Here is a 22,713-nt window from a genome sequence, read left to right as displayed (position 1 = left end):
CATTTTTACTTCTGCCAGAAATGAAAGGGAAAAAAAATCTTCATGGGTTGTTTTATAAATATAAAAATACAGATATGGAATACCAGCCCTACTTACTATTACTGAAAAGTACTTAAATTAGTAGCTTCATAAATTAATGCCAACATCTTATTCTTTAATCATCACTAATGATCAACATTTCAAGTGGTCAGACTAACCTGGAAAGCTTTACTCAGCACTGGTGGCAGTATAAAGAGAAGGTATGAGACACACAAACCCTGAAACATGAAACTGCTTACTAAAACAAAAAGGGGAATCCTAAACCCAAGCAATCAAAAGATGTTTATTTTTTTATAGAAAGATCTGTAAAAAAATAATTTTTCAAACAGCATTACTTTCATCGAGAAAACATTTTCTACAGAGGTTGACTAAGATTTTCATATTTTAAATTGTACCATTAAATAAGGTGGGACACCATATGAATTTCATTGCACTGGAAGAAATGCAAAGCATTTTTTAATATAAAGGTATATAGAGCATTCTAGTCAACTACAGCTGTGTTACAGCTATGTGTTCTTTTGGATTTGGTCCAAAGAAACCTGAGTCTGTTTCCAGAGAGAATGAAAAATGTTATAGACACCTGATCAGTTATCCCTCACTGAGGATGCACAAAAAAGGACATTCCTTGCAGGTCCCACTGAATCCAGTTCCCAACACTGATACTTTCCCCTTCCCTTTCCCCCACATACATGCTTTTGGGCTCTGCTTTAAATATTTGAGACAGGCATCAAATTCTTTTCAGATTACATCCTGTGGTCTGAAACAAATAGAGTTTTCCAGTATGTTATCACCTCTTCTGTTCCCAGATCTCAGCCATATTTAGGTCCAAATCTTTAAGTCCTTTTAAGGCTTGAAGATTTCCAGTGTAAAAAGCTACATCTGCTGTAACCAACCTAAAAATCAGAAAAAAAATATTTAAAATATATCAACTGATTAGATAGCCAGTTAATATATACATATTAATCTCAATGTAAATCAAATCCTGTTAAACTACTTTAATATGGATGCAATTTAACTAAGAAATAAACCAATATATACTGGAGTTAATGAGTTTGCTTTATGAAATACTTCAGTATACTATCAGGGAAAAAAAATGTGATAGGCAGGGCATTTAAAAGTCAAAGGCACCGGGTTTGGATGGAATAAGGACACTAGGCTCTCTGCCACCTTACTGGCCCTTAAGGCAAGGCACTTAACCTCTGTGGTAATGATTTTCCTCATCTGTAAAGTAAGGAGGTTGAGTATCTAAAGGTAATCTCATTCAAAATTTGATCTTAGGATAACTCAAATTTTTGGACTGGAGGAGTGATGACATGGTATTGCCAGATCACAGCAAAAGATAGGGTTTCTCCGCCCTCTCCACCCCTTAGGCAGAAGGATAGGATTTAATGAGTAAATGAGAAGAAGCTGAAAAATTGGTGCACATTAAAAAACAGAGAAAATGATCGTCAAAAGTAAAAACTGGCTATGGGTGAATAATGACTCAACCATACCTGAAGCACCATCCCCAAAATACAGCAACTACCTACCTATGATAAGTTTTTGTGTGTTTTTATTGGGGGGGGGAGGTGGGAAGGTTAGTCTTGAAATAATTTTCTGTGACAAGTGGACAAAGTTGTATCAAGAAGCATTTACTAAATTCTAGAAATACCAACTAATTGTTTTGTTCACTTAGCATCTCATTTTCCACTTCCTACTCTAGCCCCCTTCCTTCCCCACAATGAAAAGAGTGGAGTATTTTTAGTCCCTGTTATCTCCTGGTTCAGCCTTTCTCTCTGTACCAATTTTTGCCTTTGAACTCAGGGGTGCTGACATCCATGTAAATGTCTCCTCAAATACTTCAGCTATGCACAGGGATGGTCACGTCTATGATCCCACCCATACTCACAAGTACACTTCCATGATCAAATACTCCATAACTGTCATACTATCATCCTCTCTCCCCTAGCCTTATCCATCTTAGGTCAATTATTCATCCTCCCATAACTTCCATCCCTTAGTGCTCTCCCAACCATAATAATAGCATTCATATAGACTTGAAGGTTTGCAAAGCACTTGACATGTTATCTCAAGTGATCTTCACAACAAAAATGTTAGGAAGATGCTAGTATCTGCATTTTAAAGACACACAGTAGCAGCAATATTATACAATCATCAGCTAAATAACAGCTATCTGCAGCAATATGATGATCCCGACTGATGATGAAAAATGCTATTGACCACCCAAAGAAAGAAGTGATAGAGTATGAATGCAGATTGAAGCATACTTTTTTACTTTATTTTTCGTTCTTGGTTTGTGTTATCTTTCACAACATGGCTAATACAGAAATATGTTTTGCTTGATTGCATACGTATATATCAAATTGCTTGCCTCTCAAGGCGGGGGAAGGAGTGAGAGGAAGGGAGATAATTTGGAACTCAAAATTTTTTAAAATGAATGTTGGGCAGCTAGGTGGCGCAGTGGATAAAGCACTGGCCCTGGATTCAGGAGGACCTGAGTTCAAATCTGACCTCAGACACTTGATACTTACTAGCTGTGTGACCCTGGGCAAGTTAACCCTCATTGCCTCCCCCCACCCCCCCCCCAAAAAAATGAATGTTAAAAACTGTCTTTTACATGTAATTGGAAAAATACATGCAATTTACTCCAAGTGCAGAGCTCTATTGGCTGTGTCATACATACTGTGCTCTGAAATCTCCTTCCGTCCCATCTCTACCTCTCTTTGTTATCTATGTCAAAGAAATGGTAAACATCCTCAATAGTCACTCATTGTTGTTTGTTTGTTTTTTGCAGGGCAGTGAGGGTTAAGTGACTTGCCCAGGGTCACACAGTTAGCAAGTGTCAAATGTCTGAGGTCATATTTGAACTCGGGTCCTCCTGAATCCAGGGCCAGTGTTTTATCTACTGCGCCACCCAGCTGCCCCCAATAGTCACTCATATTCTGCCTTTATCCTATGTACCTGAAGTACTACATACCTTGTAAATGTGGAACAGAATGCAGCAAAAGTTTTATATTTTTAATTCAAGAATAAATTTAGATTCAAAGTGTTTTTTTTCCCTTTGTTTTTTTTTGCGGGGCAAATGGGGGTTAAGTGACTTGCCCAAGGTCACACAGCCAGTAAGTGTCAAGTGTCTGAGGCCGGATTTGAACTCAGGTCCTCCTGAATCCAGGGCCGGTGCTTTATCCACTGCACCACCTAGCTGCCCCTCAAAATGTTTTTTAACTCAATATTAACAGATTTTTTAAAAATGAGTGGTAGCATGGTGTAATGAATAGAGCAGCAAGTCTTGAAATCAGAAAGCCCTGGATTGAACTCTCATCTCTGGTTTATAATAGCTCTGTGACCATAAGCAAATTACAGTCTCTTAATACCCCAAAGTCACTGACTATAGACAGATAATTGCTAATCTGTATTACTGGAGGAAGTTCCCACACGATTCCTTGCTCAATATGTATACTGGCTGATGTAAACAATGATTCAAAAAGATCAAAACCTTATCAATGTGAAGACATAACCTTAGAAACTGGATGGCAATTTAGTACAAAGAGGTTTGGTCACATTTCTTCTGTAGCACTGTTGGGGAGATAGTAATACTAGAATAAATGCTTTTTAGTATCAGTGTCAGTATTTAACAAATATCCTGCTTTAAATAGGGTGCACAAAAACAATGCAGTGAAAATAATATATACTTTATAGGCTCATTTAAAGGACAAAAGCTGCTTCTAACTCAGTTTATTATGTACTTGATGAGGGTAAAGCCTACAATTTCATGGATGATGTTCTTTCAAGAACTTAATAGACATGAAATGACTCACTTGAATCATATGCAGGAAAAGACTATGACAGTAAGTAGCTATAAGGATGTCACACACAAAAGATATCAATTCACAACAAAGATAACTGGTTAATAAATGAGGTGACTTGGTTGCCCTAGAACTGCCAATGCTTGAAGATTAAACCAGATTTCATTAATGGGGATAAAAGTAATAAGATGCCCGCCCAATGTGGGATCAGGGGTTTTTAATCATATTCCTGGATATTCCCTTTAGGGGAAACTATGCAATCTAAGCCCCAAATTAGTAATATCTTTTTTAAAAATCTAGTTAGTAAAATCAGTTCAATGACCATGTGTACAAAAAGAAGTACATTGAAAATAAGTTAATGCCTGTTTCTTCTTCCTCAACACAAAACACCAAAACTAAAACTAGTGTCTATGTCTAACTGGGGCTAAGTTGGGGGTAAAGAGTTTTTTTTAGCAGGATGACTTCAGAATGTTACTGTAGGCCAGCCTTCCTAGCATAGTACCCAACAGCCCTTCCCAAATACTTCTCCCTCCCAATTGCTGATGTCTGAAATTCCTTTTAAGAAGGTACAAAGCTTTTAATTTCATAATTAGAGAAAAGGGCTTAGAGTTTCAGTACCTTTGAAAATTTGAAGATACTAAGCTGAATTTATTTTTGTTTTTGTGGGGCAATGGGGGTTAAGTGACTTGCCCAGGGTCACACAGCTAGTAAGTGTCAAGTGTCTGAGGCTGGATTTGAATTCAGGTACTCCTGAATCCAGGGCCGGTGCTTTATCCACTGTGCCACCTAGCCACCCCTGAATTTATTTTAAGGTGTAAAATAACTGCTTTAAAATCTTTTCTAAAATGTACATTTTGATAGAGTGTAGGATACTGGCTGCCTGAAGGCAACACAAATGGAAAAGGGGAAACAAAGGGTCAAAGACAAGCTTTGTGGACTTAACAATTTGGTGGAAGATAGACTTTGGCCATGACAGTTAAAGGAGGGAAAAACGGAACCATAAAAGAAAAATCAATAAAACAATCCAGAAAAGAAAAAAAAAACACTAAAAAATATACCCATTTTGAGGTCCTCCATCATTTACCACGTTTAAATGAGATAACTGTCTCTTCATGTGGAGTTTGTAGCTTGTATTAATTCTTAAAAACAACAGCTAGAAACAAATAGGAAAAACAGTTATTTGACATTCTCCTAAGAAGGAAAACAAAAATGAGCACCTGAATTGTAGATTTTTTTTTAAAGGAAAACAAACAGAATAATGAAACTAAACTTTAAGAAATTAGTCCCAGTGCTCCCATTGATGTGATTGCCTTCTCTGTAGGGTGAAAACTTGCTTTTGCACCAACTGAAGTGTTCTGGGGTATACAGCTTGGATCAGATGAGAAAAATTAATGAGATACCTTCAATGATTTAGGAGAGAAGTTTTTCTTCCACACCTACTTCTGGAGTCACCCCCTCCAGGAAGACTTCCCCAATGCTCCAGTTCTCCCTCTTCTTGCTTTGTACTGACTTATCTAAGTCTGGACTATACTATCTCTTTCCGGTATACCACATGTACCTCTGGGGCAAGCACTATTTGCAGGGAGGTCATGTTTTTGTTTGTGTGGTGTGTTTTTTTGTCTTCCATATGCCTTTTTTTGGCATAGGGCCTTTCATATACTAGTCTCCTCATACATATTTGTGAACTGAATTGAACTTTTAAATCCATGCACTTAGGCACTAAAGGTAAATGTTTAGAAGGGGAAAGACTCACCCATTATCAGAGTACCAGAGATTAGAGAGAAGCCACACTACCTTACTGTTGAAACCAAAGTTTGGGTATTGTGTCACATGTGGTCAAGTATTCCCTCTTACAAGGATTTTGTGGGGTTGTACATTTTCCCCTTTTCTCTGCTCTAAAACTGGAAGGTTTTTCTCTAAGGAGAATCCTTGGGATTGATAACATGTCATAAAAATTTAATACCATCTGACTTCACCTTGTTTTGGTCTAAGTCTCATTCCTTAAGAAGCCAAGAGAATGCTTATAAAGTACAGAGAGACAAATATACTTTTTCTACTGGACATGGCAGACCTAGAACAGCAGAACAGTTAGGGATTTTGTGTGTGAAGCAGGAGAGGCCAATGAGAAAAGGAAAAGCAGTGAAGGGCCCTACAAGGACTACTTTCCATGATCCCTGGCATTTGGGGTGTGTCACTGTGAGTCCTAGGGCACTTAGGAAATAAGACACATTCATGCTGTAGAAATAAAGGAGGTTTTTAAAAAGCCAGTTCCCTTTCATGAGGAAAACCACCAAAGGAAGTAGCATTATAACTGGTGGTATACTTTGCTTGATTCTAGTTATTTAATAAGAGAAGGGTTCTATGGGAGGCAAAGACATGAAAGTTCTGAAAGATATAGTCACACAGAGCATGTTATTTTAAAAAATTTAATATATACTTTTAAAAAATGAACTATATAATAGAAGTTGATGGTTTCACAAGTAGTAGTATTTTGTTCTCCATATACTGAAAATGTTTATGTTGATCAAGTTCATAATAAAAAAGAAAAATGTAAAAAAAGGAGAAACAGCATCAGCGAAGGGAAAATAGAGTAATGAAAAGGAGAAACAACAAAGAACACTGGGGAAGGTTCCATCAATATTATTTTTCCCTTAACTTGAGATTACCAGGCACTGAGGAGATGGAAGTTTTGGTTGGGAAAAGAACAAAAGAAGCAATAATTTTAGAGTGAGCATGGGATCTTCGGGAAAGAATAAGCCTAAGTAGGTTTACCATAACAATGTTATCCAGTACATAGCATAAAAACACTGAATAAATAAAAATAATAAATATAAAAAAACAAATAAAAGACACAACCATCTGGGAGTAAGTCCCAAGAGGTAAGAAAAAATACAGAGAGGGAAGTAAGAAGTTGTCAAAGAATAATTTGGCTACACAAATGAGTTGGGCAACTTGGCTTGGGTCTAGTGCAATATATTGTTAACAATAAAACATACTGATTTTGAGCTAATTAGGCTATAAATATCAATACCAAATTCTCCCATATTCCATTTGATTCCACTAATACTGGGAAAATATATCATGCCTCTCAATAACTGACAATTCTGATTTTTAAATTCATTAAAAAAATTTTAATCTATAACTCATACAACCCAAGACTAATATGACATCTTTTCACAATTGCTGAAACTGTCAGATCAAGGCACAGTTTGACTTTAGACATTTTATCTTTAGCTAACTAATACTCATCACATTAACTGAAATAAATATCATGGACAACCTAGCACTAACAAGCAGAGATTTAAACTGAACATTTCACTGGGTCAAAAATGACCATGCAGTGAGACCTTGATGCTGCAAGCATTAACCAACTGCATATGAATGCAGACTTACTTACCTGTGTTTGTTCTTCTGGAAGGAGCTCATATATAGCTTCATGCATTTTTGCCATTTGTTTACAGATATTCCTGAAGCAGGCAGAAGGAACAGGCGCTTTCACCTCATACTGGTAAAAGAAGATAACAAGAAAATGTTCACATGCTTTGACTAGTTTACTCAGGGCCATGCTTGGACATATTTTTATGCTCCCTAACTAAAAGTTTTATGGCATGATGGCGAGAGCCCTATATTGAGAGTCAGGAAGACCTGGATTAAAATCCCACCTCTGATAATAGCCATGTGGCCCTGGGCAAGTCACTTCTCTGAGCCCAAGTCTTCCTCATCTGTAAAATGGGAATAATAGCACCTATTGTATCTAAGGATAATATTGTAAGGCTCATACAATATAATACATATAAAATACTCTGCAAATTTTCAAGCATGAGCTATTACCAACCATTAGTAATATATGACTATTACCTAACTCACATAGCACTTAGCTATGTGAAATAGCTAACATGAAATCACTTAGCCAATTCTATTTCTATTTATTCTCTTTATGCCAATTTTGAAAAATTTATAAATATGCTCATGCTATGTTATATCAGAGAATAACTGGTTGCAAATGTCATGTGGTGCATGTGTTAAAATGCTGCCTATATCCCTGCTGCACCCCCACCCCCCGCCCCAAGTATTGAAAAAGACTGCTTTTTTTTTTTTTAAGGAGGGGAAAAAAAGGATCTAAGGAAAATATTTGCATTTTCAGATCTGGATTCAATATTATTTTGCTGGCCTGGAATTAAACTCTGCTTTACTTCATAGTTGAATATTTACAGATAAAAGAAAAATTACTAAATAATTTTGTTTTATGTAAATCTTTCTAAACTATAATGTATAGAATGCTAAGAATAGCAGTCATGAAATAAACCAAATTTGCCTATTACCCTTACATTGTAAACAGAAAACAAGTCATACCTTGAACTTTTCTAAAGAATTAAGCAAAAATGCTTGTTTCCAACTCAACTGTTAAGTCCAGTATGCCACAATTCCTCATAGCAAAGAATACCATGCATAGAGCAAAAGAAGCTTGAGAGCCACTGATATATGACATACATACATCACCATTTTAATTTCTTTTTCCTCAAGTAATCAAAAGGCAAATGCCAGCTCTAGACTTTTTGTTGCTACCACCTGTAACGACTGGAATGACGCCACCTGCTGGAGACTTACTGTAGGAAAGCTGGGCCATGAAAAGAAGGCGTCTGAGGGCAAGCCATGTGGCTTTTCTTTGGCGTCAGGAAGTGACGTTTGCTTGTGGGAGGAAGAAGGGGCGAGGCTGGCCCTCTCATGCTCTTTCGTCTGGACTCTTGTGGAGAGTCGAGCTAAATGCACTCTCCCTTTGATAGATAGATGGATCTAGGCCTCTTTCTCTCTTCATCAAATTCTTATTCTCCTTAATAAATGCTTAAAAGTCTAACTCTTGCTAAAGTTTATAATTTATTGGCAACCACTCATTAGATTTTAGATAGTATAGCTAGAATTTTAGCCCCTTACACACCTAAATTCTGCTTTTCAATCAATAAGACTGAAGACAGCAAACTGAGAGAGTCCAAATCATCATTTTTAAGTCAACATACATTTGTCACATTTGGAATATACCCAGATTCAATTAAACAATCATTTTTACAAGAGTCTAAGTAACTAAATAATCTAGCAAACTCACACCTAATACTATTCTTAAGTAAAATGTACAGTGCTAATATCTATTATATTCTAGTAAAATGAACATTATGGGATAGGAATATCCGGAAAGTCATAAACACTGAGATAGTTCTTTAATAGATCCATTTACTCATACTGACTTAACCCATCTGTCCTATTTTTTAAAAAGGAGTAATTTCTTTACAAAGGTAGAAGTTCCATAGATGGGGTAATGTGTACGTAATGTGTACATATAATCAGACTTTTTTGATGTACTGATCAATTATGCTGATTTTCCCCCCCTCTTATTTCTTTAAAAAATATTTGTTCTATGGGAAGGCTCTTGGGGGGATATTGGGAGAAATTTTAGTGATGTAATGGTAACAATAAAAATTTATTATTAAAAAAGAAAAAGAAGTAAATAAAATGATAAATATTGGCTAGAAAGCTTACTTGAGCCATGCTAGATGCTCTCATGTTATTATTGTTACTTTATAACCCAGAACGAAATTTCCTGTGAAATTAGAAATTAGAAAAGTGGAGAAAAACTCCATTATGCCTTAACTTGGCAGAGATGAAAAGCAGAGCTGAATCATCCAGGGAAACATTGGGAAGGCAAAAATAAGGAGGGAAAGAAGAGGGAAAGAGTACAATGTCAATATAAAAACAATGGACTATGTGGAAATAACCAAAGGTGTAAGGACATGGCTCAATTCTATTCAACAAATATTAATTATCTATGGTACGTACAGCACTATCCTAGGCACTTTGAACACAAAGACTGAAATGATGTAAGTCCTGCCCTCAAGGTATATAGGGATATGCAGATTAGTAAATAAAAAGTTATTTCAGGAAGAAAAAACCTTACAACTGAAAGCATCTGAAAAGGCCTCCTGTAAGACATGGTACCTGATTTAATCCTTGCATGAAGATAGGAATTCTAAGAAGGAAGAAGGAAGCACACCCCAAGCATGGGAGACAAGTAGTAAGAAGAAGCACGATGATGGAAGATGGCATGTCAAGTATGGGAAAGTAGCAGTAGTGGTAGTGCCTGGTACTTGTACCACCTTTAGGACACTCTTGGATGGTAGATTTCACACTAAAATCTGTCTCTTGGAAGAAAGAATGTGTTTTCTCCAGCTAAACCAAGGTCAAGTCCCATATGAAAGAAGAATTATAGAATCCCTGATGTTTTCTGTATTTTTTTCTTAATGTATTACCGCACCTACCTTGGCAACATGAGTATACTATTATGCTTTTTAAAGTCTGAAGAATACAATTTACTAGATACCAAGATGCATGACTATCCCCACTTCCCTAAATATCATTCTACTAATTAGTGACCAGGATTGGTAGGTCCAAAAATAGCCACTTCAAAAAGTTTACATTCTCTTATGAATCTCCAAGTTATATACAAAATATCCTCATTAAATTAAAAGGCCATTCTGTTCTTTAAACATGTCTGATTACTTCCACACATCATTACCTTAGATAACAATTTGTCAAATAAGCTGTCCATGATGGCTACAAGTTTTGCTGAGATTTCTGCTATGTGGTCATGGTAATCCTGTAATAAAAAAAATAAAATAAAAATCTGGGTTTTACACCCCCAGGCACACCCATTCACCATTAAGAAATGAATTTTATAAAACACAAATGGAAAAGACATGAAAAATTACCTTAGTGATGTGATCAAACTGCCTGAGCATACTGTACTGCTTAGGCTGCAGGCGAGCTTCAAAATGAGCCCGGATCACAGGGATGTAGTGCACAATTAACTGGAGGCAGCGTGAAGAAAGGGCTGTAAGATCCAGGCAGAGTGGACAAAAGGAGGGAAAAATGAAAGGCTTATACTGAGATTTTAACTGAGCGACTTTTTATTATGCAAAAAGATAATAATTACATACAAGTCCCAGATGATTTTGTCAATGAAGAGAGCAGAGCCAAAGATAATCTATTCCCCTGCATTTAAGAAAATCACCTAGCCATGAAGTGTTTAGTACTTTGGGTCTTTCCACAAATCATGCTCCCCATAGCGTCCAATTCTAATTTCGTTCAGTCTAATACCATGACTGACCAATCTATTGCCATCTGTCATTGGACAGTACCTTTCACCCAAAAGCACTCCAGACATGCTCTATTTTTTAATGTATTTTCCAGAACAGTGCAGCTTCTAAGGAATCCATCCTGAATATTAACAATATTGCTCTGCTTGATACCATTTGCTTGGTTTTCAATCATAATCATAAATGAAAAAAGGTGGCCTTGACCATGCCTGGGAAAAGCTGAACCCTCCCTTGGACCATGTGGCCTCATCTTCCCCGGGGCCATCTCCAATCTTGCCTCCTCATTAGTTCCCTCCCAGCCCACTCACATGCCACCTCTGACACAGAGAGCTGTACACATGCCAACACCACTGCCCCTGGGAGAGGCATGTCAGCTGACAGCTGGATTACCACATTCACCATCAGAGTGATTCCCTAGACCATAACTCCCCTGTGTTTGTCTTCTTCCTTGAGGAAAGGGGTAGTCTTGCTTTTCTATTTATATCCCTTTGGTAAATGGCTCCTAAAAGTTTTTCATCCTTCCTTCATGTACTACTTTAAGAGCCTGTGGCTGAGGTCATACAAATGCAATGTACAATAAAAACATAATCAACTTCGGGACACTGCTGTAACTTTACAATAGGAAAATACAATTTTAAAATGCAGATATCCATACCTAAGTTTTTTGTAGTTATTGTCTTCAAGCCAACGATCTGCAAAGCTCCTGCTCCAAGAACTAACTGGCAACTTCTTGAGTTGAAATACTAATGCGTAGGAAAGAGGGAAAAATGTTGCACAGATTACATTCTACATGTGATATTAATTTACCACCTCTGAAGACACTCTTTATAAAGTATTTATTTCCTTCTTATCCTTCAACCAAAAATAAACAAAAACATCTAGACCCCCAAAAAAATATTTCTGAGGAAGAAACTTTAACATTCACAGTCTAAGAAAAATAATCAAGGCTTTTACATAACTTCTCAGGCTCTCAAATACAAGCTTCAGTTTGCATTCACAAAACCGTAAGTCAATCTTAACCAGTCTGTTCTCAAAGTCCTGTTTTCAGAAATAGAACACATAATGCAAATATTTTTTGCAGACTGAAATCTGGCTTAACCTTAGGCTTAACTTTACCAAAAACTGCTCATTTTAAGAAAAACATCACATTTTCATTTTATTCACTTTACAGATTTCGATAAAATCACTTTTTTAAAAATGCCCCACCTTGTTGAAAACAACTCAGGTGGCCTCAATCACATGCAGCAGCTAATAAACAAATCTTCAGACTTATTAAAGAGATGCTACATAGCTTATGATGAGGAATCACTAATGATGAATGAGATGCCAAAGGCAATCATTTTTTTTTAACATTCTGTAATTCAGCTACATTTAAATGTCAAAAGACCAAGATCATACAAACTTACCTTACCTTGACATGCTACCGTAGAACTCAAAAATTCAAATTAGATCACAAAAGTAAGTACAAAGCTTAACATATAATATGTTCAATTTTTCCACACTGATGTGAAAAATCATACGTACCTTCAATAAATCTGACAAACGAGTAAGCATGTCAGTAGTAACAGATGGGATGTTATCTACACACTGGCAATATTCAAGGATAATTCTTATTAATAGCAATACTGTTCTGTGAAGGGGAAAAAAGACAACAAAAAATGCAAAGTTTATTGGAAAAAGAAAATCAAATCAATTTAGCACATAAAATGAGAAATCCAATAAAGATCATAAATTTGTTCACAAGTGATATTCCCTCCCAACTTGTCACTTTATTAATTTTTAACATCCCCAAGGTTATATATTATATATTAATCAACTACATTAAGCCATCAAAGTCCAAGCTTTAGCCAGTGCCAGCAACTTGGTCACCTCCTTTGTCTATCTTCTGAGTCCCAGTCTAGCTAAATTCAGAGAGGAACAGCTAGCTACTAGGCAAGTTAATGAAAATATCTCCTAACATGTGGTGATGTTGTGATCTTCACCTGTGGAGAAAATACTGACAATAATGATGCACTAATGTACAGTAGCAATACTGTGTGAAGGAAACATACAGGTAAATTTTAGAGGGGAAAAAATTTACCTGTTATGCTTACTTTACACAATAATGCTGCTAATTACATTAGCATATCACAAAATTTACTATTAAAGATACTGTTGATAACTGAAATAGAAAGATCTAATTTTCCTAATCTATTCTTTTTTTTTTTTTTTTTTTTTTGCGGAGCAATGAGGGTTAAGTGACTTGCCCAGGGTCACACAGCTAGTTAAGTGTCAAGTGTCTGAGACCAGATTTGAACTCAGGTCCTCCTGAATCCAGGGCCGGTGCTTTATCTGCTGCGCCACCTAGCTGCCCCTAATTTTCCTAATCTAAACAAGCAATGTCTTAATTAACTCATTAAGAATTAAAAGGTTTGGAAAGCTAGGTGGCACAGTGGATAAAACACTGTCCCTGGATTCAGGAGGACCTCAGTTCAAATCTGGCCTCAGACACTTGACACTTACTAGCTGTGTGACCCTGGGCAAGTCACTTAACCCTCATTGCCCTGCCCAAAAAACAAACAAACAAAAGACAAAAACCAAATTAAAAGGTTTGTATTGCTAGATAAGCAGCCTTGGAATAACCAGAAATCAAATTAGTATTACTTGAAAGAAAGTGAAGCCATACTGATGCAAAATGAAGAATGAAATTTAGTACTAAGTCCAGAAAATGTTTTTTAAAATTAAAATTTCCTTCATTAACCATCCTGTTTTTGTAGAGTAAATAAAATTTCAATTGTTATGTTTAAGATAATTCAGTTTTATGTGCTAATGGAGAAGGAAAAGACTATACAATATAAAAATATATGCAAAAAAATTTAAAAATCAATCCAAAAATTATATGTATTTGGCTTTAGAATTAAGGGACATACCAAATCAGAAATGCATATAGAAATACACAAATGCAATACAAATATATACCCTGCTTAACCCTCTCATACTTTGGCTCTACTTTTGGTATATCAGGATCTATGTAGATTCTGAATTTGGAAAGGACTGGAAATAAAGGGAAGTTCAAAATGTTATGTATTATCAAGAACTTACCACATAAGTATTTTTATATTTATTTTGCTAAAAATAATTTAATTCAAATATTGTCAAAGATTTTTTAAAGTCTTAAACATTATTTGAACTGACATTAGAATCTTAATTTAAAATTTTATTTTAAGAACTAATGCTATATCTGCATGAAAAATATTCAATGATATCAAATGAATAAATATCATGACAGAGGCATGTGAAAGGTGGTTAAAAAAAATCTTCCAAGTTAAAGAAATTTTAACTTTCCTTCCAAATATTCCTACCACAAAGGAATGAACTTCATGAAGCTTTTTAAAATGTGATAAAAATGACAGAAGCAAAAAGTAAAAACTTACCCAACAACAGCATATGGCTGTCCTTCAACTATCAGGAAGTCGGCTGGTTTTCTCTCCTCTATAGTTAGAAATTAAAAGAAACAAACAAAACCATCAATAAAATCATTAATTATTGCAGAATCACTTAAAACAAATGGGAAAAATGTTAAGCAAAGTACTCTGTTTAAGGATTGAAACTAATTCATTTCTGAACGTGTTCTTCCTTGGAAAAAACAGAGCTACCATTTCAATTTGTTACATCTTCTCCCTGATTACAAAGTGCTTAATTTCCAAAATTTAAAAGGCATTGTTATATTTAAACATAAATTTCTGGACAAAAACTACAAATTTATCTACAAGGTCTATTATATTTTCAGCATATGGTATTAAATATAGCAATTTAGTAGCTCCAATTAAAAAACATTATTTCAGGGGATCTGTCATTTGTTTCATCAGTGTTATCAGTTTCATCAGATCACAAAAATTCATCAGTCTGCAGTGAGTGTGAGCCAGTGAGTCAATCAGTAAAGCCTTTCCCACTCCAAACACCTGTCAAAGAGGCTGCATTCTACTGACCCAAGCCTTAAGAACCTTGCATCATTCTCCTTGCCACAAGAGTAGTAGTTTGTGGAGAATGTATATGCTTAACACAAAACTTTTATTGAATCTTTTAGTCAATCAATTCAGACCACAGCTTTCCAATGAGAGATCTGTTACTTTATGGGGGGGGGGGGGGAGAAAGCCTTAGAGAAGTGGTAAATGTTATTGTAATCCTAAGACTTCCACCTTTCATCCCTGAAAGGTCTTACTACTATTTTGTAAGTAATCTCAAGAGAAAACAAATACTGCAGAGAGGAATCAGGAAACAGGGAGAAGTTCTACTCTCAGAAAGGGATTGAAAAGAGCTTTAAAATATATCCTCTGCAGAAAAAGAAAAAATGAAGTCATTCACTTTCCAGTACATAACAAATTCCATTCCTGTGTTCACAAGTACTACTTTAGAGGTTTCAATTCAAACCAAAAAAAGTAATGAGGGTTCTTCATTAGTTGCAAATTATATCCAACATGATAAACTGTCTCAAGAACTTCAATGAACTATAAAAATTTCATAAAATACGATGGGTCCCTAGTGGTAGGGGGAAGTTTTAAAAACATCATATCCAAATAAACTTTCCTCAATATTAGTGTTCTCTCCACTTAGGCACACCACATTCCCTTCACAACTGAGCAGATGGTCTCTCAGACTTGTAGGAAAGAATTCATCACTTTGAATCCAACCAGGTAGACTGGTCTTCCCAAGACAACAGATATACAGTCAATCAGTGGGTCCATAAATTGCAAAAATAACAATACAAAATACGGGGAGATGGGAAGGAGACAAACACAACACTAGGTTTGTAAAAGATTGCAAATACCTCCAGATTTTTTTTCAGGTAAAGCAATCTTCCCCTCTGTTATGGAGTCAACAAGATCCTGAAATTCTGCAGGCACATCAGCTTGCTTCCACCGTTCATTCTCTAACAGGAGACTATTTAAAAGTTAAAGGTAAAGTTAAAACAAGAGAGAGGAAGGTGAAAGTTGACAATGTTTTGATGACATCTTTCTTGCTGGGATAAAAATATAATTAAAGCTAAGTGGGTACAAACGGGATCGAAGAAAGCTTGGGTGGGGGCAGTAAACAAATAATTCAATGAAATGAAATCTCAGAGGGGCAATGTAATAATAGAGAATTCTCCTTTCCACAGATGTATTTCCAATATGCTCCTAACTCAGGCAGAGATGACAGAGTTAATTTGCTTCTTTTTGTATAAAGTATCTGCCAGTATCAAGCAAGATTTTAATGTGGGTTAGATAAGAATGTTCCTCTTGCCTGCTATTTAATCACATTCATAGAAGAAATAATTAAATATTCCCACTGAAAATCCAGTGAGGTGGTTTTTATTTCCAATTTAACTTTACTTTTAAAAACGGTATCGGCTAAGCTAATGTCGCTCAAGCTATTAAAGTTTTCGATTACAAAGATAAGCATAGTTTCTTAAGGAAAAGTATTTTTTTAACATTAAAAAGCTAAAATGAACACTGGGAATACCTGAGTTTGGTTTTCCTCTCTTCATGAAACCTATTTACAAATTTATTAGCTTGACTCTGAAGAGCCCCACGTAGTGACATGCTTTTTCGTCCACAGATCTGTTCAGTATCTAAAATAAATGTTTCCATTAATCGAGAAAGCGCGACGAACTCAGAGGAATTCAACTTCTCAAGAAAGCCATCCTAAATTTACAAAGTAACACAAAAAACTTCCGTCAGAAAGTTAGCAAAGCACCAAGTCATGGTTCAATTATGAAACTTACTAAATGAAAACCAAATAAAATCTACAAACTCAAATCCCTAAAATGGTCTGTTTCAAAATGATAAATCACATCTCTCTATATTATTGCTTCGGCAACTAGACACGTAAAGGTTTGATGTCAAAATCTAAAAACATACAACTAGTCACTAATCTACTTAGCCTTATCTGCCACTTCTCCTTGCCCTCCAATGAAACTGCCCCTAAATACTTCTTTATCTTCCTCTTTTCTTCCATCCCTCTCTCCACCCTCTGAAATCCTACCAAGACTAATTTTAAATTCAGCCTTCCTATAGGAAGTTTCTCCAGATTTGTCCACTAAAATGCAGTCTCTTCCTCCCTGGAGCCCCCCATAAGACTTTCTCCATAACTCTACAACAGTATTTACAGCCTACCTTACAATCTGTGATTTGTATCTTGTTATCCTTCCTACCAGGTTCCTTGGAGAACAATTATATCTAACCTGTATCCCCTCCATAGTTTAGCACACCACAGCAGATACACAATCAACAATATGAAATTGAAAATATTAGCAAGTAAATTCATATCAATCATGGTAAAAAAATTTAAGTATTTTCCCAGTTTCATGAATTTCATTAATAAAAAGATTTGGCAAAATTAAAGAGATAAAAGTATTTTATAATTTATAATTGTTTTGAGAGATTTTAAATTATAACCAATAAAACTTCAAAATAAGACTTTTACTCATTTTAAAAATCAATAATTGCCCAAAGCTTTACATTTTGTTTTTTTGGACTATTCTGGACTTTTTTTTTATTCCATGAACTAAAATTCCCATATATCTATAAAATAGATAAATCTGATGATAATTTGTATTTATTTATTTAGTGCTTTATGTTTTGTTTTGTTTTGAAACTCTGAAGCTCAGTCAAGTTAGCTAACCTTGGCTCTTGCCATAAGAAATTTGACCGACCGATCATGGCATATATCTGAAGCATTATACAGCAACTCTTGGATGCTATTTGCCAGCTTCCCCAGCTCTAAGTCAGTCAACTTCATGTCCTCACTGACCCTGAAAAGAACATAAGATTATTCGTAAGTAAGGTACATCAAACACATTCTGAAAAAGAATAAAGAAATGTTTTAACAATCAAATAAGAGGTCTGTACTACACAGTATGTAAAATACTATTTGTGATGAAATGGCTCTTTCATGTGCTCAGAGAGTATGTGAATGATGTAAGTGAGACTGAACATCTCTACTTCAAGGCTTTACAGAATGAACTTCAATTGTATTTGAAAGCCATAGCAGAAAACCTATTTTCATTATGAAAGGAGAGGGAGGAGGGAACCTCTGGATTTCAGACTAGGGAAGTACGAACAAAGACGGGATGGAGGCCTTTGTTATGACCCAATAATCAAACAAGAAATTCATGTGATATAGGCAAAAGAGCACAAGCTCAAGAATACTAGGCCCTGAATTCATATTATTTCTCTAATGCTTTGCTCCAGAAGACAGCAGAAAAACCAACACCCAAAGTTAAAAAGAACCAAGGATCTCAGTTTTAGGAAGCACAGAGAGCAAGAGGAATTGCATTATGTACATGGTTTTCTTATAGCCCCCCAAAAAACCATATGTGTATAAAATGCATATCTCTTTCACCACTAAAAGTGGTTTAAAGAATAGGAGGGTCAACTCTCTCCTCTGTCTTGTAATTTAAAGCCCCTCCCAATCTGCCCCTAACCTGCTCTTCCTTTTCATCACACATTCCTCCCCTTCCCACACTCGGGTCTAAACAAACTCCTCTTTTTGCTGATGCTCACACCCTGGACTCCAGTGCCCATAGGCATGTGTTTGCAGTGACCATTCTAGAATGCACTCCCCCTTCACTTCTACCTTTTAGAACCTCTTGCTTACTTTAAGATTCAACTCAAACAGCTCCCATGTGAAGTCTTTCCTGATCCTACCAGGTGCTAGCGTCCTCCCTCACAAAACCACCATATTTTTCTTAAAAGACTGTAAGCCTGGGGAAGAAAGGATCTTTCCCCCCTCCATCTTTGTATTCCCATCAGCCAGCACAATGCTGAGCCCATAGGAAATACTAATACATGTTTGATGAACTGAATTAAAGTGAAGTAAGAAAAAAAAGAGGGAAAATCTAAAGAGATGGAAATAAGGAAATGGCAGAAAAATGTGATACAGAAGGAAAGAATTCAATGAGCATTTATGAAGCACCATATAATGTTTAAGGTACTGGTCTTAAAGATAAAAACAAAAGCATTCCTACCTTCATAGAAATAATAACAACAAGAACAGCTAGCATTTATATAACATTTTAAGATTTGCAAAAAACTTTACAAGTTTCTCATTTAATCATCAACAACAACCCTGTGAGGCAGGTGCTATTATTATCTCCATTTTACAGATGAGGAAACTGAGGCTGAGAGGGGTCAAGTGACTCGTGCAGGGATATAAAGTTAAGAAGTGTCTGAAGCAGGGGAGCCAGGTAGTGCAGTGGATAGAGCACTGGCCCTGGAGTAAGGAGGACCTAGTTCAAATCTGGCCTCAGACACTTGACACTTACTAGCTATGTAACCCTGGGCAAGTCACTTAACCCCAACTGCCTCACCAAAAAAAAAAAAAGTATCTGAAGCAATATTCAAACTCAGGCCTCCTGACTCCAAGGCTAGCACACTATCCAATGAATCACCTAGCTGCCCCCAAAAGAGCTCACATTCTAAGGTTCAGGGGTGGGACAGTGATACACATAATATATACTTAGAAAATCAATCATAAAATAGATAATAATGATAATGATGGTAATAATAGCTATTATTTATATAGTACTTTACAAAACACTTTACAAACATTATTTTGATCCTTGCCACAACTCAGTATAGTAGGTGCTTGTTATTATTATCATCATTTTATTATTCTGACAGGTTAAGTGACTTGCCCAGGGTCATACACCTAAGTAAAATTCAGAGGCTAGATTAAAACTCATGTCTTTCCCATTCCAGGTGTGGAGCTTTACCCACTGTGCCATCTAGCTGCCTCTTTAGCAGATGGGCACTAATGACAGAAAGAGTAGTAATTAGATTAGATTGCTGGAAAGAGGCAGCTCTTGAGCTGATTTTGGAAACTAAGGACTCTAAGAGGTAGAGTGGGAAGAAGTGTATTCCAGGCATGAGAGAAAGCCTATGCTGTCTCATGGAGACAGGAGATGGAATGTTCTCTATGGAGAACAGCAAGCATGTTATTTTTTGTGTACTTTTGAATGTGCTTAAAAGAAAAGGAATGGAGAAGGCAGGGTCAAGAAAGCAAATTAGAAGCAATGCAAGCTTAACTCTCAAAAAACAATCTTAAAATAACACCTCAAATCAAGTTTTGGAGCATTAATTGGGGAATAGCTAAACAAGTTGTGGCATATGATTGTGATGGAATACTAATGTGCTGAGGGAAATGATGAGGGGGGTGGTTTCAGAAAAACATGGCAAGACCTATATGTAAATGTCAAGTGTCTAAGGCTGGATTTGAATTCAGGACCTCCTGAATCTAGGGCCAGTACTTTATCCACTGTGCCACCTAGCTGCCCCCTCATTTTTCTTACTTTCTCAATGAGGGGTAGAGGTAGAAAAAGTGATCTCCAGTTGGAAAAAAAATTAATTTAAAAAAAGTATATTTTTTTAAAAAAGTTAATGAGATCCTAGGGTTATGATTTATCACAGATATAAATATATTTCATTAACAAACAAGGAGTTATAGACCTAACATATGCTAAACATGTTTGTTCAGTGTCTGTCTTGCATATAGTAGGTGCTCAATAAATGCTGTTGATTGAGCACAATCTGTTAAGGATGCTGAGAAGCTGCAGTGTAACCAGACTAAGGTAACAGGGTGGGGAGGGAATTCCTAATCAAACAAGGGTCATCTGAAAGAATTCAGGATATTGTAACTTGGAAAAAAGAAAACTGTTTTAAGTGTTTGAAGGATTGTCATGTGAAGAAAGGTTTAGATTTGATTTGTTTGAGGGCAGTTAGGATAATTTTCCTTCTATCAAGAGGAAATCTATCTCTTTGTGCATTTTCTATCCATTTTACAGCATTAAATTTTGGACATGCTTTGATCCTATTAGTATTTTAAAAGGTTATTAAATGTACTAAAACAACAAATTATACATTTACATTGTAAACCACCTCATAAATTACCTAATATTTTTAAAAACAGTACAAACAAAATAAAATTTAAAGGGCTACATCATGAACAAATTAGAGAACAAGGAAGAGATGCAGTTAAAAGCTGTAAGCTCCTATCTCTTCTGGAATATACTTACAACAGAATGCAGAGCTTTTTGGTGGCAATCTCACTTATGACAGGCAACTAGATCACATTCTAATTTCTATAGAAGTAGATTAAGGGCCATAATTTGATAGCATTAGTTTTATTTAAGAGTAAAGCACAGAGGGCAGTTAGGTGGCACAGTGGATAAAGCACTGGCCCTGGATTCAGGAGGACCTGAGTTCAAATCCGGCCTCTCAGAGACTTGACACTTACTAGCTGTGTGACCCTGGGAAAGTCACTTAACCCTCATTGCTGCCCCCCCCCCACAGAGTAAAGGCTTTTGCCTTTTATCAATAAAAATTTTAAGTTGTATTTTTAAAATATTACAAAACTCACAGGTTTCAAATCTTCCCCCCCTTACAAAGAATTGTGTGCATTCTTCTAAGTTGATTAACTTTTTTAAAACAAAACTTAGTTCCAGTGTCCAATTTTATATATTTCTATGAACACAATAAATAACATAGCTAAATGAAACAACTGTCAATAATTTGTCAAAATATGGTCAGTATCATGCAATAGCCATTATACTTACATAAGCTCAACACCTCCTGGTGTAAGAGAAGATATTTGCTCTTTACTGGATGAAGAATCAGTAGTACATTCTGGTTCGGATACCGAATCACTGCTGCAGGGCTCACTGCTTGGAGATGCATTTCTTTGAGAGGTAGTGTCAGTTATTCCAGGTGGTAGCTCACCCTCGCTAAATGCATCACTTATAAACATCCCATCATGGGTTAAATATGCCACCTCTGTATCTAATGAATTGTCTTTTGCAGCATTCTTCTGTTCTGAAGTTTCTTCCAGTTCCCTCGTCCTTTGATTTTTGTCAAGGACTGAGAGGACAACACTTCGAACAATATTTAATGTTGCCTAAAATAAACCATAAAATGCTTTTTAAAAAGATTTTTAAAAATTCTGTATCTCTACTTTTTTAAAGCAATAAACTTCCATCTCCCCTCCCTAGATGGGAAACTGAGGCAGGTGGCTGGTGCAGTGGATAAAGCACTGGCCCTGAAATTGGGAGCTAGGTAGTGCAGTGAATAGAGCACTGGCCCTGAAGTTGGAAGGACCTGAGTTCAAATCTCACCTCAGACACTTACTAGCTGTGTGACCCTGGTCAAGTCACTTAACCCCAATTGCCTTAAACATACGGGGCCATCTCCAGTCATCCTGATCTATATCTTGCCACTGGACCCAGATGGTTCTGGAGGAGAGAGTGAGATTGGTGACCTTGCATAGCACTTCCTCACTTAAATCCAATTCACTGCAAGTCATGACATCACTCTGATGTCATGGTCCTCTTTGGGAATGAATGACAAACAACAAGATGGGAAATTAATTTTTTACATGTCACTTTACTTTTATGACACAATGAAGATGTTCTCCTTTAGAAAACAAGTATTCAGTAGAAATAGAAACAATAACACTTAAAGTACTACTTTATTTCTAATAATTCTAATAGGTCACTTGAGCTTTGATGTAAGGCAGGAAACATCAATTTTGTCTGTATTTTTATATGCAGACTATTTGGAGCTACTTTAAAACCTTTTCCTAGAATTTTTTTGGGGGAAGGAATAGGTCATTTGTGATCATTTTTCAGACTTTTAACTGTTTCTAATTGATATATTCATAAGCCAGCATTTAAAAAGTACCCACTAGGTATGAAGCAATTTACTAGTTCA

The 22,713-nt window shown here is 36.1% G+C and overlaps 1 protein-coding gene across 1 annotated transcript in view; it reads right to left on the bottom strand.

Moving 5' to 3' along the window:
* Positions 1-458: 458 nt before the first annotated feature.
* Positions 459-22,713, bottom strand: part of VPS54 (VPS54 subunit of GARP complex) — a 72,976-nt gene continuing 50,721 nt past the window's right edge. The window contains exons 12-23 of the mRNA XM_043985037.1: positions 21,564-21,901; positions 17,633-17,762; positions 16,472-16,653; positions 15,798-15,910; positions 14,404-14,461; positions 12,515-12,620; positions 11,646-11,733; positions 10,604-10,725; positions 10,411-10,491; positions 7,243-7,350; positions 4,904-4,998; positions 459-932 (exon numbers count right to left, since the gene is read on the bottom strand). Coding sequence (XP_043840972.1) covers positions 827-932; positions 4,904-4,998; positions 7,243-7,350; positions 10,411-10,491; positions 10,604-10,725; positions 11,646-11,733; positions 12,515-12,620; positions 14,404-14,461; positions 15,798-15,910; positions 16,472-16,653; positions 17,633-17,762; positions 21,564-21,901 — 1,527 coding nt within the window. The 3' untranslated portion in view covers positions 459-826. The remainder of the gene's footprint in view (positions 933-4,903; positions 4,999-7,242; positions 7,351-10,410; positions 10,492-10,603; positions 10,726-11,645; positions 11,734-12,514; positions 12,621-14,403; positions 14,462-15,797; positions 15,911-16,471; positions 16,654-17,632; positions 17,763-21,563; positions 21,902-22,713) is intronic.

Source organism: Dromiciops gliroides, chromosome 2, assembly GCF_019393635.1.
Source record: "Dromiciops gliroides isolate mDroGli1 chromosome 2, mDroGli1.pri, whole genome shotgun sequence".
Taxonomy (NCBI): Eukaryota; Metazoa; Chordata; class Mammalia; order Microbiotheria; family Microbiotheriidae; genus Dromiciops; species Dromiciops gliroides.
This window is presented reverse-complemented; position numbering and strand designations above follow the sequence as displayed.